Below are 15405 nucleotides of genomic sequence, written 5' to 3'. Positions count from 1 at the left end.
TAACATCCCCAAAAGGCAATAAATGAAAGGTCCAGCTCTTAAAATTGGAGGTCAATTAGATACTTAATGATGAAGCATATCTTTAAATATATCCCTGCTATTATTATCCTAGCAAAAAATTAATTAACCAGGTCATGTGGGCCATGAAGGCTAATGTGGAATGTAATTATTCCTGATCTTTAGACATTGTACTTCACATAAGGAGAGAGTCCTTATTCAGCTAACCAGCTACCTGAATTGTAAATATGGAATCCTGCTGGAGAAGAAGGGTGTACCTTCTTAAAGTCTAAACCTCAACTCTAAATGACTCCAATGTATTAGTTAAAACAAAGAGAAGTCACCTCTTCAATAATGACATAATCATATCTGGCATTGTCACAGGAAAGACAAAAATGAGAACACAAGTTTGTGAACGTCAAATCATACAGATGAAACAAAATCACAAATCCACAATGGCAAAGTATAGACCCTTCACACACACACACACACACACACACACACACACTCAGAGAAATTCACACAGGCACAAATTAAAAACAAAGTAGAAATACTGTCTGAAAAAAAGTAAAAATATCTGAAACACATCTCCCTTCTTTCAGTAGACTCAGTGTGTGTGTGTGTGTGTGTGTGTGTGTGTGTGTGTGTATACAGATACAGGATGTATACATTGGGAGATGTGATTCCTGTGTCTATTTAGATCAAAATGAGATACTATACATAAAGTGATTAACAAACTAAATGTCAACTATTTCTACTGATTTGCTTAAATGTTTTTATTTGTTACAAAAAAGGCTCAATGGTGGAGGCAGAGGGTGATCAAGAGGAAATGACTGATACAAAAAGGCATCAATAAAATCTTAACAAAATATAGTTGACAGTCTTTATTGGAACTGAAGGATGATGGTAAACACCTCTATATTCAGTATCTTTAGAGGAAGAGTTTAATTGTAGAATAGAATCACGGAACTTTGAACTGGAAGGGAGAATAGAAGGATGTCTATTTCAATGCTCTGATTTTATAGGTGAGGAAATTAAAGTTGAGAAGGGAAGCCACTTGTCCCAGATTATATAGTGTATTAGTATCAAGCCTGAGACTAAACTCTATGATCACTTTCATTCATTCGTCCATCAATTCAAAAATTCTATTAGGTATATTGCTCTGTGTTTTCAGAATACTCAAAAATATGGACTATATCATGGACTGTAACACTGAAAGGGGAAACTCTTCAGAAGTATTGAATCGTATCCACGAAGCAAGGAAATCTCTGCTAACTACTCTCTGTATGACCTTAAGCAAGTCACTTTATTTCTCTATGGGCTACAAATTCTATCTCTGCAAAATAAGGGGACTGAGCTAGATGAACTTTGAGAACTCTCTTGCTTATAAAGCCTATGAATCTAAGAAGACTGGGGATCAAGCATCTCAATTTCCTTCCAAGTAATGATGCACAATGTTCTTTGCCTTACGTCATGTAAACCTCACCGTGCACTAGTCACTTAGAAGAAAAATTAAAAATAAAAGTAGATGATACTGTATCACTGTTTTTACAAAGAAGCATTTCCACTTACTGGTATTGGCCTGAGGGAGTTGAAAGTTCTGGCAGGACCCACAGCCAGATTGCTCAATCTACATGGGGATGTTGTTCACTGAGAAATGTGGAGCAAAGTGAGCAAAGTATATAATTAGATGCTGCTTCCATAGCATAGCAAACGCAAGCCACTTGAAAAAGGCTGAAAGTGGCTTCTAAGAACACATAAATCACTGGTTGGCACCATTCATATCTGGAAAATGTGAGTTTCTCATAGCAATATTTTAATGACCTGAACTCTTGTAATGACTGAGTTTCTTTTGACATGTTCTGGCATATTCTGTCCATCGAGACTATCTGTGTAAGCTCCATAGGCCAAGGACTAGCCACATAAAGTTTGATAAAGAGATCTGTGAATTCAGAAGAAAAGTATCCAAAAGAAAAAAGAAAATTCTTCAATTTCTCATAGCATCTTTCCATGTTTAATACTGTTGATTAAAGTACTGTAAATATCTTTGATCTATTTCCAACACTCTTATAGATTAAAAATGTATTTTGTTTACTAGTTAAAATTACCCTAATAAACATGACTCGTCAAAAGAAAAGCAAGGACACTGTGTGATAAGGCGACAGGGTATGGGGAGAAGGGGGAACCCAGATGGAATTAGTCTAGTAATTAACCATGTCATGGAACCAAAAGATGACAGACCACATTCCCAAATGGTAGGATCCACAGTTCATGAATGTTATTGGTTTTCTTATACATAGGCTTGATGCTAATGGTGAGAGTTTCTGCAATGAAACCAAAGCAGGGGGAAAATATCTTCCTAATATTTTTCAGACTTACTGAGAAAAAGTTATTCAATTTTCGTGTGTTATGGGGCAGTCACTATTTCTTTCAAAGGAGAAGGGAACCTTGAAAGTTTACTCTCAAAATACCTACCTAACTATCTATATCCCTATGGATGGATAGATACATAAGAAACAAATATGTATATGTATGTGATAGGTATATATAGATATAGATATATAGATATATACATACTCTGTATATATGCAAACCTACATATCTAATATATATATATATACATATCTAATATATATATATATATATATATATCACATATACTTACACATGTGTATTTGTATAAACATATACTATATGGAGTAAAAGCATTAGCCCCATTTTTTTGGATGAGTAAAGAGGTTCATAGAGATTCAGTCTGTTGCCCAAGGTCACATAGCTATTGAGAGTCAGAGACAGAATTTAAGCTAGTATTCTGATTCTCCGACAAGTATTTGGTTGCTGGTTGTTGCTGTTTTTCTCCCTGTTACAGGATGCTGTATTGCTAGGAATTCACTCAAAGTTTCACAGAATTACAGAATATTAGAATTCAAAGGAACTTTAGTCCCAACCATTCAAGAATAAGAACTTTTCAAGACCTCCAGTGGGGAAGGAGTCTGCAACCTTCCAAGGCAGTGCATTCCACTTTGAGATAGCTCTGTTAGAAAGTTGTTTTGACCTAAAATCAGGCCTAAAATTGACTGCTTCTACCCATTGTTCTGAGTTTTAGCCCCTGGAACTATCATTAGAAAGACTAGTCCCTTTTCCATGTGACAGCAATTTAAATACTGTCCCTGTCCTTCCTCCTCCCCCTAGGTCTTCTCTTCTCCAAACTAAACATCATACCTAGTTCTTCCCACTAATCTTTACATGGCATGAATTTGAGGCTCTTCACCATCCTTCGCTCCCTCTTCTGAGCATTCTTTACACACCTCACTCCCATCACCTCCCTGTATTCTTCAGTCCAGTGACACCTGCCTCCCTACCTCACCCCCACTCTGAGAATTTTTGGTAATTGTTCCCCATGCCCAGAATTCTCTCCCTCCCCATATCTGCCCCTGGCTCCCCTGGCTTCCTTCAAGTTCCAGCTAAAATCCCACCTCCTCAAAGAAGGCTTTTTCAGTCCTCCTTAATCTCCAATTATGTGTATGTGTATATATATATATACATATAGTTTGTAGAACACAGTAAGTGCTTAATAAATGCATTGATTTATTCATTTGACTTGACTTAAAAAGTCATTCAAACTATTATTTTTATAGGGACCCTCACAGCCTTAGAAATTACATTTGAAATTTTTAGTTATTAACATAGGAAAAAATTACATCCTAGATGAAGAGGAGGAAAATAAAGATATTGCCTTTTACCTGCATACAGAAGATTTTAGTAATTGAAACACTGCTATTATACTTATGCCTTTTCTATTCCTAGAAAGACTATCTGGTCTGCAAGCTCTAGAAGCTGTTGAGGTTTTCAGTTGCACCATTCCCTCCCTCCATCCCAGCCCTCAAAAGTCTCATCACAGCTCTTGCATAGTTATTGTGAAACCCTTGGGCCAATTCCCTTTCTCTAGACAGAAGTATGCAAAATCCAAAGAATCAGTGCCAGTTCAGAAGTGAGTAGCAAAAAGAAATAGAAAGAGTTCTGCTGAGTTCAAATCCCTTATGCTACTGGGGCATGAAATCTTATACCATCCATCAAGCCTGTAGTGCCCAGGGTTGACCATGAGTACAAGAACTTGGGATCCACTATACCCAGACCTTCCCTAGAACTATCTGCTTTGGGAGGGTAAGGAATCTAGAGTTTAGAGGGATACTAAAGATTATCCAAACCAGGGGTTCTTGACCTGTTGTCTGTGAGCTTTTAAAAATTATTTTTAATAAAAATATTTCAACATGATTGGTTTCTCTTGTAATTCAATGTACTTTGTTTCATGCATTTGAAAACATTATTCTAAGGAGTCTGCAAGCTTCACTGCACCACCAAAGAGTTCCATGGAACAAAAAGGTTAAGAACCTCTTATCTTGTCAAATGCTCTCATTTTTTAGAGGAAGAAACTGAGGCTAATCACTCATTCAGCCATGTAGGGTAAGTAGCAGAGCTGGATGTTGGAACCCAGGCAGAGTGATTTCAAATCAAGGACAGGGTTAATTTTTCCTCTGAATGAAACTCATCTCTAAAGTAACCCATCCTAAAGATTCCTTGCTAACATTGTGGGCATAAATGGGATATTTATGTTAAAATTAGCACAATTAACATTTCTTATCTATATTTGGTGGTTGGTTAAAAAATATATGTTAAAAAGTATGAGCCTTCTAGTCACTTAAGAGAGCATAAATAAGATAGTTTTACACAGTAAATACCTACTCTGTTATGGTTCGAGAGATTGATAAATTCTGTGTAAGGAGTGGGTGTTTTCCACATTTGAAAAATTCCTTGCATGGTCTCACAGTAATAAAGATGAATGCTGAAAAGAGATGAGGAGTTGTTGAAGACATAAAGAACTTCAGATAGGAAGACCTTCATTTTCTCTTGCTACATTGAGCATAAGTTGCTGTTAGACAGTCTGACATTGCTAAAATGAACAGGACCATAGCACTCTGACCACCCTTATCCCCATCCCTCAGGCATGGGGAAATTGAATGGACAGTTGTGGGCACTCTGTAAGCATGTCAGAAGAATGACTTAATAGTTAAGAAAATGAGCATAGTATCCTAGTGGTTTATAAAACTACATCGTGAATTTTAGACCAACCTTAGAAGCACTGTAACAAACCATTAGGGTCATACTTAAATATTATGTGGCTATGGCTTTCCATAATTAGGGAGCAGACCATAATGAGGAGTTCAAAGGCTGATTTATTTCACTTCCCCTCCTTGAATTCTGATAAAGTTCATAATTTTAAGAAAAAGATTTGTTTTTTACTAGAAAGCAAGGAAACAAAAGGTTTCCCCCTCCCTTTTAAACTGAATAGTTACTAGGAAGTTCTACTGCATGACTAGGCTTAACAGTTCCATGAAAAAAAGATCCATTTAATGTCACAGACTAATAACTATACAATTATATGCAGGTAATAAATACTAATAATAGTTCATAAATAATGCCTTGGACTTACTTGGTTCCTTTCATCTGAGGTCCTCAGAGCCATTTACAAACATTAATTAAGAAGGCCAGTTGAAATCCAAGCAACATAATGCCGGGATGAGGAGTAAAATATTGGAAATCTGGGAGTAATAAAACCAACAAGGGCAGCAGCCAAGGAGCAAGAGTAAGAAACTAACCAAAATACGACCATCTCAGAGACACTTCCATTTCTACTTGGCAAATAGGAGGGTCATAAAGAGTAAATAGCGATTGAATCATTTAACACTTACTGTGGGCTTAAGAAGGGATTCAGAGAGGAAAATGCAGAAAGTGAAAGGTTAAAGAAGCTGACTTCCACAGTAGGAAAGGCACTGAAAGTTCTAATAAGTCTACTGTAAGAGAACACCTGAACGGTTATTTACGAAGCTCAGTAGGGATCGTGAGATAGTCACTATCAAAAATTGTAAGGAGATTTCATTGTAAAGACAGGCAAGATCCCAACATGGAATACAATTCTTCCACATTTTGAGGTCCTGCATCTGGCCTAATAGTATTTGTAAGCATGGAATAAAAGATTAAGACCAAAGAAACATTTGGCTGAAATGCTGAACAACTGGACAAAGGAGCTCATCTGATGCGCCAATAACTGTAATGCACTGCCCTGATACACAGTTTTGTGTTGAGTTCTAAAGGCCACATTTTAAGAAGACTATTGACAAGTTTGAGTACATTCAAGGGAAAAAGACTAGAATGATTAGGGGTCTGAACAACCATGATTTATAAGGATCAGCTGAAGGAACAGAGAACTCCTAACCTAGGGAACACTTAAGAGGAATATATTCCTTGTCTTCCCACAAGTTAAGGGCTGTTGGACTCATTCTATGTGGCTCCAGAGGAGGTCACAGGGACTCAGTTTCGGTGATTAGAGTTGTCGAACAACTGAGTAGGCTGCCTTGTGATACAGAGAATTTCTCAAAGCCATTTAAATATGTTAAATAGCAAAAACCAAAAACAAACAAAACAAAACAAAACCAGGTCCTTTTTCAAACAGCTGTCTAACTATCTCACTAACCCATCTGAATACTTGTGAAGTGGATTTCTGAACTGATGTATAAGGCTTACTACTTATTATTCCTGAATTTCATCTTATTAGGTTCGGCCTGGTATTCTAGCCTGTCAAAGATCTTTTTAGATCCCGACTCCATCATTAAGTGTCTTAGCTATCCCTCCCAGCTTTGCATCATATGCAAATTTTATGAACATGCCATTAAACTCTATGTTGTGTCCCCTGGTTAGAATGTGAGCCCTCTGAGGGCAGAAACTGTCTTGATTTTTCTGTTTGTAGCACCAGGGCTTAGCACAGCACTAGGCACATAGCACTTACTAAATGATGTTCCATTCATGGACTCATTCATTCATTCACACATTTACCTAAATTATTGACAAAAATGTTAAATGGCACAGAAAGAAGTACAGATCACCTACTGGAGACCTCCTGCCAACCTAACATTGAACCATTAATAACCATTCTTTGAGTCCAGCCATTCAACCAGTCTTGTCTATATCTATCCATCTTTTGCACAAGAATAGTATTAGATGCTTGATCAAATGCTTTGCTAAATTTTAAGCTAACTATATTTATAGGAAATTGGAAAAAAAAAGTCTGATAGGACCCCTTTTAATGAAGCCAGGTGGGCTTTTTGTAATCACCACTTCCTTTTTCTTGGTGCTCACTAACCATTCCTCACTCTAGACTCACTCTAGAAATGACTCACTCTAGAAATTTTCCAAGAATTGAAGTCAGGCTTTCAGTTTGTAGAGTCCTCTCTCTCCTCTCCTCTCTTCTTCTCCCTCCCTCTCCCTCTCCCTCTCCCTCTCTCTCTTTCTTTCCTTTTGGAGAATTAGAAAAACATCTGCCCTTCTGGAGGCCCATGGTAGCGCTCTCTCTCTCTCTCTGTCTCTCTCTCTCTGTCTCTCTCTCTCTGTCTCTCTCTCTCTGTCTCTCTCTGTCTCTCTCTCTCTCTCTCTCTCTCTCTCTCTCTCTCTCTCTCTCTCTCTCTCTCTCTCTCTCTCTCTCTCTCTCCCTGTTTCTTTATTTCTTTTTGGAGAATTAGAAAAACATCTGCCCTTCTGTAGGCCCATGGTAGCTCTCCTATTTTCCAGAGTCTTTCAAATATCACTGACAGTAGCTCAGCAATCACATTGGCCAGTTCTTTCAGTACCCATTTCAAGAAAGGGAAAACCCTTTTCATCCCAACCATCTAACCATTCCAAGTCTTTATCAGGAGTTCAACGTTTTCGCCTTTACTTATATTTCTAAGGGCTTTTCATTTTGTTTCTCTTTCTAGGCCAGAATGAAAGTTCCTTGAAGACAAAAATTATGCCTTATTCAGTTTCTTCCCCAACAGAGGGCCCTGCCCATAATCGAATGTATTAAATTAATAGTAAGTCCTCAAGAAGAAATGAATGCCTGGAATGAGCAAGGTCGGAAGCATGACCTGCATTCTTCTTGTTCATAAGCCCATGTGATAATGGAGTCGGTCAAATCAAACCACTTCAAGTACTCAGACAAAAAGAAATTCTGGAAATCTGGGGCAGGGCTGTGTCTCACATAATCCAAATGGCAAGCAGATCACAAACCCCAATGATGTCAGATATGGTAAAATACTGAGGAGGAAGAGGTGGGGATGAGAGCATAGAGCCCCCTCATACTCCTGGGTAAATTGGTGTAACACCATGTCAAATAAATGTTGGAAGGAAAAGCACCGAGGTCTGTTCCACTGACTTCTCAGAGGAGCCTACAACATCATTAAAAAATTCACAAGTGTTGTTAGATCCCTACTGGGTCCAACATTGCCCAGAGTCACTTGGAAAGTCATGCAGGCTGACTTTGGATAAGTGCAACTCTGCGGCTACTCCTCGCAGGAGAGGGGCATATCTGCAACCTGGGAAACTCCATCTTCAGGAGGGCAAGCATGGAAGTGCAATCAGATGAGAGTCATAAAACACACTGACCTGAATTTGCTGCTGCAGGAGATTGATTTTGTGCTGCTGTTGCAAAAGTTGCTGCTGCTGCCTCGCAATCTGTCAGAAAGAAAGTTTCCTTAAGTTACAATGAAGTGTTTAAACCCCAAGCATCACCTCAGGTACATCTCCTGGCATCCAAACGATATTTTATTGCACCTCCGTGGGCAAGGGCTACTGGAAAGTAAGCGAAGCAGCCCAGCAAAGGTGGAGCAAAGGACAAATCCCAACCTGGTGCCATCTCTCTGCTGGCTCCTAAATCGTCATGGGCAGATGAGCACTACTGCTTCAGGGGGGTTTTGCAGATGCATCATATCACCCAGACCCACACCTGTCATCTTGAAAGGTCCAGAATTGGAAATTCTGGCCCTTAGAGAGTGAAGACTGTAAAACTGTAAAACTCCAGCTATACTTTTCTGATGAGATTGATTTGGGCTGAGGAAGCAGAAATTGGAAGTAAGAGTTAGGAAAGTGAGTGGCTTTGCTACAAAGTCTCTCCAGACTCAAAGTGGGAGTTAGAGGCAGAGTTCTGTCTTTTTCAGCACCTCTCAGGTGCAATCTTCAGAAGAACTGAAATTAAGCAAAAGTTGCCACAGGAATCCCCAAAGCATCCCTCCCCAACACCAATATAGAGGTAGAATACAGCTGCATTTCAATACAAGGTCTTTGAGAACAGAGACTGTTTTCCTCTCTATTTTTCTTCTTAGCGCTTAACATAATGCTCTGGACGTAATGATTGCTTATTAAGGTTTCATTCATTCATTCAGACAGGTTTAAGTAAAATAAAAACACCAAAAAATAGGTGGTTTAAGGTTTGCAAAGAAATTTTACAAACAATGATCTCATTTTATCCTCACAACAACCCTGGGAAGTAGGAGATATTCTTATGATGCTTCAAACAGTTTACAGGCAAGGAAACTAAGGCAGTCAAAAGTTAAGTGATTTGTTCACGGTCACATAGCTACATAGTGCCTGAGGCTGGATTTGAACTCAGGTCTTCCTGACTCAAGGTCCAGAGCTCTAGCCACTGTGCCACCTAGCTGCATATGCATTATATACATATATATACATATATACATATATACATACATACATACATATATACATATATATATATATATATATATATATATATATACACAGAGAGAGAGAGAGAGAGAGAGAGGAAAGAGAGAGAGGCGTCATTCATATAAACAACTCCTGATAAGGAAAATCCATCTACCAAACGAAGACAGCCTACAATGTATAGTCTAAGAGTACTGCCCAGTCAATTGAGATGTTGGTTAAATAACTTGTCCAGCATCACACAATTAGGCTATTATCAGGAACAGGACTTGAACCTAGATCTTCCTGAAACTAAGGCCAATACTCCATTCACTCACTATACCATAGTATATGTATTTATGTGTATGTACATGCACATATACACATTTATATATATGAATACAGATATACATGAATATAGATAAATATATGCATATATATGTAACTTGGATTTTTCCCCATTGCCTGTGAAGCAAGCTACTTAAAGACCTGAACTTTCAGGTAAAAAGATTTCTCAGGTTTCTGCCTTACCGAATCTCATCCCCTTCTAAGGGGAGTGAGTCAGTCTGATCATCCATATGGGGATTCCCAAACAGACACTCCATTCTTTTTCCTGGTTAGAAAATTGGATTCCATGCCTGAAAATATCTTCCGGTGCATAGAAGGAAGGATTAAGCACTTCAAATAGTCTATCTACGGCTGGATGCTCTCCTTAGGGGGGACCAAACAACTTCGCTAGGATAATGGTGCTTACCACGAAGCACAGCCTCGATAGCAGGCTGCACATTATCTCAAATGTTGGATTGTTACAGCTTTAAGTCTTGAAGGCAACACAGTGGCAAGAGGAAGCTCACTTCTAAATCAGGCTGCAGAAGAGAACCATGGACAGGGAAGGGAGTGGGTCCAAGGTGGCCTCTGGCTTTCGAGGTGCTCTTCAGGAAAGAGCAAGTGACTTGTCTTCCTGTTTCTCAGCCCTAAAACAGAAAGTGGCTGTACCCATATTCTGGGGACATCGTGGATCTATGACATGGAAGGGATAGGGCATAAGTCCTGGGCTGCACTCCCCAGTCCGCCCTCCCTGAAGAAGAAGGAAATAAATTCCCCAGGCCCATCACCTTCCCAGTGAGATGGCTGGCAGAGTGGCTTTGCCCAGGACCCAAGGGTTGCTTCAATGGTAGGTTCTCATCTTACGAGTAGGGCAGATGGAGCTGGGGCCAGGGTGACTCAGTGGGAGTGAGAGAAGGGAAAGGAAAGGATTCACTTTAGCCCATGGACACAGCCAGCTCTCCTTGACACGGTCCAAACCACTGGAGCACAGCTCACGCTGCAGCTCTTGGTTTGATGCTAGGGCCTCTGAATATTTATTTCCTGCTTGGAAACCAGTGAAACACCACCAGGCATCTAATATTGATGGTACCTCCTAAGTGATAAAGTGATGCATAGAAATGCATCCCAAACACCACAGCGCAATTACCATCATCCACTCTGGATGTATAGGCTTGACACAGTGAAGTATGGGACATAAGCACCATGTGGCTCAAATTCTGAATTTTATTTGCCAATCGGCTGAGATACATGCTCGCTTCATTGGGCATGACAACCTAGTTTTAAGTGTCATTTAATTTTCATTTTGAAATATAATTACAAAGTGTTCACTGTAAGATATCACTCGTCTGCAAATGTGTCAAGATTAATTTGTGCTAGCTTATTCACAAGTGTCAATAGTTAATTACTGTGTCATCTCTGGATGGCTAAATGACATTCTAACTTCTGATTTTTTACAGTCTTCCTTTATGTTATTTTCCATTAGGGGCTGAGTCCATATTCCTACATGTGGGCAAATATTCAAGCACATAAAATACCAGACGTCACAACTCATTAAAATCAACAGAGCATATATTGCTCTATATACCCCTATAAAATACATTTAACTGAAAAGATAATTCCAGTAATAATGTCAGATTCCTAAAAACTGCACATTAATTTGGGTCTGTCTGATCTAATGCCTACAGGACTGCTCCATGGAATCATTGTTGTTAAGATTACTGCACTCTAATGAGACGTATAGAGCATTTGGGAGAGTGACTACCTTTAAAATTATATAGTTTAAACTTTATTATTCATCCTGTTTCCTTTTGACTAGTTTACAGACAGTTTTTAAAACCGGAAGGGCCTAAGCTGAGCTCCATGGTTCAAGTGCATAGGTCCATAAGAAAGTAAATCTTCACAATCTTGGAAAAAAGTATGGGAACTTGGCTTGAAAAACTCACCTGTGCTAATAAAGGCAAGTGTATCAGATGCCTACAGGGAGAACTGTCCCTAAGTGATTGAACCCCTGCCATTGTTAATCTAGTACACTGGCCCCCTTATTCTAGAATAAGGCATATTATAGCTACTTTCTCCAGGTGATAGACTCCTTTGACCACAAATGACACCCCCCAAACAACCCCAGCAAGTTCTGATCTGAGGGCATGAAGTGTGAGGGATATCACTGTGCCCTCATCCCCAAAGTCATGAAGCTGATCCACCTGACTCTCAGTTCTTTGCATGGGGCTCCAAGCCCAGGACCAGGCAGGTCAGCCCCTTATCTGGGTGTCTTACCTGCTCTTGCTGCTGGCGAGCTAGGTCCATCTGCTGCCGCTGCTTCTCAATCTGGGAGGCCGCTAGCTTTTTCTGTTCATCGTGTGCAGCCAGGAGCTGCTCCCGTAAACTGATCAGCTGGGTGATCATGGTGGAGAGCTGCCGTTCCTTCTCTGCCAGACTCTCAGGGGTACCTAAAGGGGAGAAAAGAGATTGGGCATGTCTAGAAACATTCTTACAACAAGAGGGCAAGATACACAAAGGCATTTTGAGCCTAAGACACCCAGCTGGAGTCTACAAATGGTGGCTCTCCCACATATCAATCTAGAGCTGGAAAGGATCCTAGGGGTCATCAAATTCAACTCTTCATTTTCCAGATGAAGAAACTAAGACCCAAGGAGGGCCTCTGACTCCAGAGCCAGGCCTTTTTCTACTGTACCGTTTACTCACGGATAATCCCAGTGGGTGAATACAGGCCATCTTCATAAAGGCAGAGCAATAGAAAATCGTGAGAACCACTAGAGCTGAGGTTCTTAATCTTTTTTATGTCATGGACTTCTTGGGCAGTTTGAGGAAACCTGAGAATGCTACTTTTAAATGCATAAAATAAAATGCACAGGATTACAAAGGAAATTAATTCTATAGAAATACCATTATCAATTTAAAAGCAAGTTCACAGACCCCAGGTTAAGAACCCTCAAACTAGAGTAATTAATGACACATAGCAAAAAGGGAGTCTCATCTTCCAACCCCAAAATAAGAGCAGCAAATCAATTTCTCAAATACAGGACAGGAGAGACATGGTTAGACAACAGCTATTGTAAAAATGACCTGGGGATTCCAATGGACTGAAAGCTTAACATAAGACAGCATTGTGTATGGCTGGCAAGCCAGCCGATGTGATTTGAGGCTGTATCAAGAGACACAGTATCCAGGAGGAGGGAGATGAGAGTCACTCTGGCTTCAATAAGGGTCAGACCCAATTTACTGTGTCCAGCTCTGGGTGCCACAATTTAAGAAGGTCATTGACAAACTGGAGCATGTCCAGAGGAGGACACTCAGGATGGGGGAGAAAGGAAGAAAAGAAGGAAAGAAGAAAGGAAGGAAGAAAGGAAGGAAGGAAGGAAGGAAAGAAGGAAGGAAGGAAGGAAGGAAGGAAGGAAGGAAGGAAGGAAGGAAGGAAGGAAGGTAGGAAGGAAGGGAGGAAGGAAGGAAGGAAGGAAGGGAGGGAGGGAGGGAGGGAGGGAAGGAGAGGGAAGAATGGAGGAAGAGAGGGAGGAAGGGAAGAAAGGAAAGAAGGAAGGAAGGAGGGGAGGGAAGGAATGAGGAAGGAAGGGAGGAACGAAGGAAGGAAGGAAAATTTTATTAAGCACCTGCCGTGTGCCAGGCACTGTGCTAAGCACTTTATGAATACAATTTCCTTTAATCCTCACAAAAACCCTGGGAAATAGTTGCTATTATGATGCCCATTTTACAGTTGAGGAAACTGAGGCAGATAGAGGTTAAGTGACTTGCCCAGGGTCACACAGCTAGGAAGTATCTGTGATCACATTTGAATTCAGGCCTTCCTGACTGCAAGCCCAGCACTCCATTCACCTAGCTATTTCTATAACTACAAACTCTTCTGCATAAGGACCAGTTAAAGGAGCAAGAGGGAACAAAAGAATGTTTAACCTGGTACAGAGAAGGCTCTAGGGGATCATGGTAGCTGCCTTCAAGCATCTAAAGTACCACCTAAAGTCATGTAAAACAGGAATTAGATCTGTTTTTCTTGGCATCTGAAGGCAGAAAGAGAACCAATGGAGGGAAGTTGGGGGAGCAACTTTCTCTACAATTGACACAAAAACTTGCTATCTGCAAGCTCAGTGATGCTTCTCTACAACAGTCAAGATCTTCAAGCACAGAATGGATGGCCACCTGAAGGAAATATTTTGGAAAGGGTTATAGTTAGGCTGGAAGACTGCTGATCTCTCTCGCAGCTCTGAGAATCTCTGGAGCCAGAATGGGACAGTAGAAAGAGCCCTGATCAGAAAACCTGGGTTGGGACCCAATCTCTGTTACTACTATTTGTGCTACCTCTGGCCAGTCATTTATCTCTCTGAGTCTCAGTTTCTTTCTCCATAAAATGAGTAGAGAGATTAGATTCCATCCCTAGGATCCTCAAGGTTTTCTTCAGGTCCTACAGTTCAGATTGTGTGGAAAACAGATATTGCAAAACCAACAAAAGAAAACAAACCCCCAAAATGGCCAAGACCAGAAGTCCTCGATGTTTGGTACAAATTTAGGGTTTTTTTTGAGGGTCTTTATATACTCTGAGCTTCACCCTGAAGAGTGTCCCCTGTAGCCATGTGGCACTGAGATCAGGAATCCTATCATTAAGGATAAAGAACCAAGGTGCACTCCCTTGTCCATTGTATGAGTCTAAGGAAGGACTCAAAGCCACCACTAATGAGAACAAATTCAACCCAAGATCACAGTTTTGAGGGGAGGTGCAGTGGTTTGGGGCGAGAGAGTGAAGACAGGGACAAGCAGAAGTTCCCAAGTTCATTCTTCTGGAAGTACAATGTTGCTTTGGGGCTCCCCCACCCCTTTTTTCACTTGTCATCCTTCAAAGGAAGCAAACATCCTCAGGGTTGAAAAGGTTATGCATAAGGATATGGTGTTTAATAAGGATGAAGCCTCTGAACACTCACGGCATGCACTAATGGTGCTGAACAGTCTTTTTATGGGTAAATTGCACAGCTCTCCTAAGTAAAGGGTACAGAATCCTTTTGTGAATCTAAATTAGAGCATTTCACTGTGGCACAAGATAAGAATTTCAACCCACTGTACTCGAGCCACACAGGTTTCATTATGAAGGAATGATCTATGATTTGAAAGCTTTTCAGAAAGAAGCCACCAGCTGTCAGCAACGACAAAGATAGTCTTTTTTTTTGGTGGGAGGGGGTGACTAGCCTCCCGGTGGCTGTTCTTTCCCCCTTCATTCCTTCAGAGGCAACACCAGAAGACAAGAAGGGGGCCTGGTGATGCAGAAATCAGGAAGAAGCCCTTTTTTGTTGTCGATGGTACTGTTCCTTTATGGGATCCTAGCCAAACTAAAAACAAGAATGGCCCACTAAAAGGTGCTCTATTGTAGCAGAGAAGCTGCCACACACTTCAGACAAACTGTCTTGACAACCTATGGCCAAAATGCAAACTTTGTAGCCTACAAAGAGTGACTCAGGTACAATGGTGGAAAATCATACCTATATGTGGAATTTTTATTTTACACAGTATTAAAATAAGTTTATAAAGTGGACA

General features: G+C 40.3%; 1 protein-coding gene across 9 annotated transcripts in view; it reads right to left on the bottom strand.

Annotated features, from left to right (window-relative positions):
• SOX6 (SRY-box transcription factor 6) overlaps positions 1-15405 on the bottom strand; it is a 550764-nt gene that overhangs the window by 214091 nt on the left and 321268 nt on the right. For all 9 annotated transcript variants that reach the window (XM_036763144.1, XM_036763143.1, XM_036763146.1 and 6 more), the window contains exons 5-6: positions 12127-12299; positions 8473-8541 (exon numbers count right to left, since the gene is read on the bottom strand). In XM_036763144.1, the coding sequence (XP_036619039.1) occupies positions 8473-8541; positions 12127-12299 (242 nt within the window). The remainder of the gene's footprint in view (positions 1-8472; positions 8542-12126; positions 12300-15405) is intronic.

The sequence above is a fragment of the Trichosurus vulpecula genome, chromosome 6, assembly GCF_011100635.1.
Source record: "Trichosurus vulpecula isolate mTriVul1 chromosome 6, mTriVul1.pri, whole genome shotgun sequence".
Taxonomy (NCBI): domain Eukaryota; kingdom Metazoa; phylum Chordata; class Mammalia; order Diprotodontia; family Phalangeridae; genus Trichosurus; species Trichosurus vulpecula.
The sequence above is the reverse complement of the archived record's forward strand: the minus strand, read 5'-3'. Positions and strand labels throughout refer to the sequence as shown.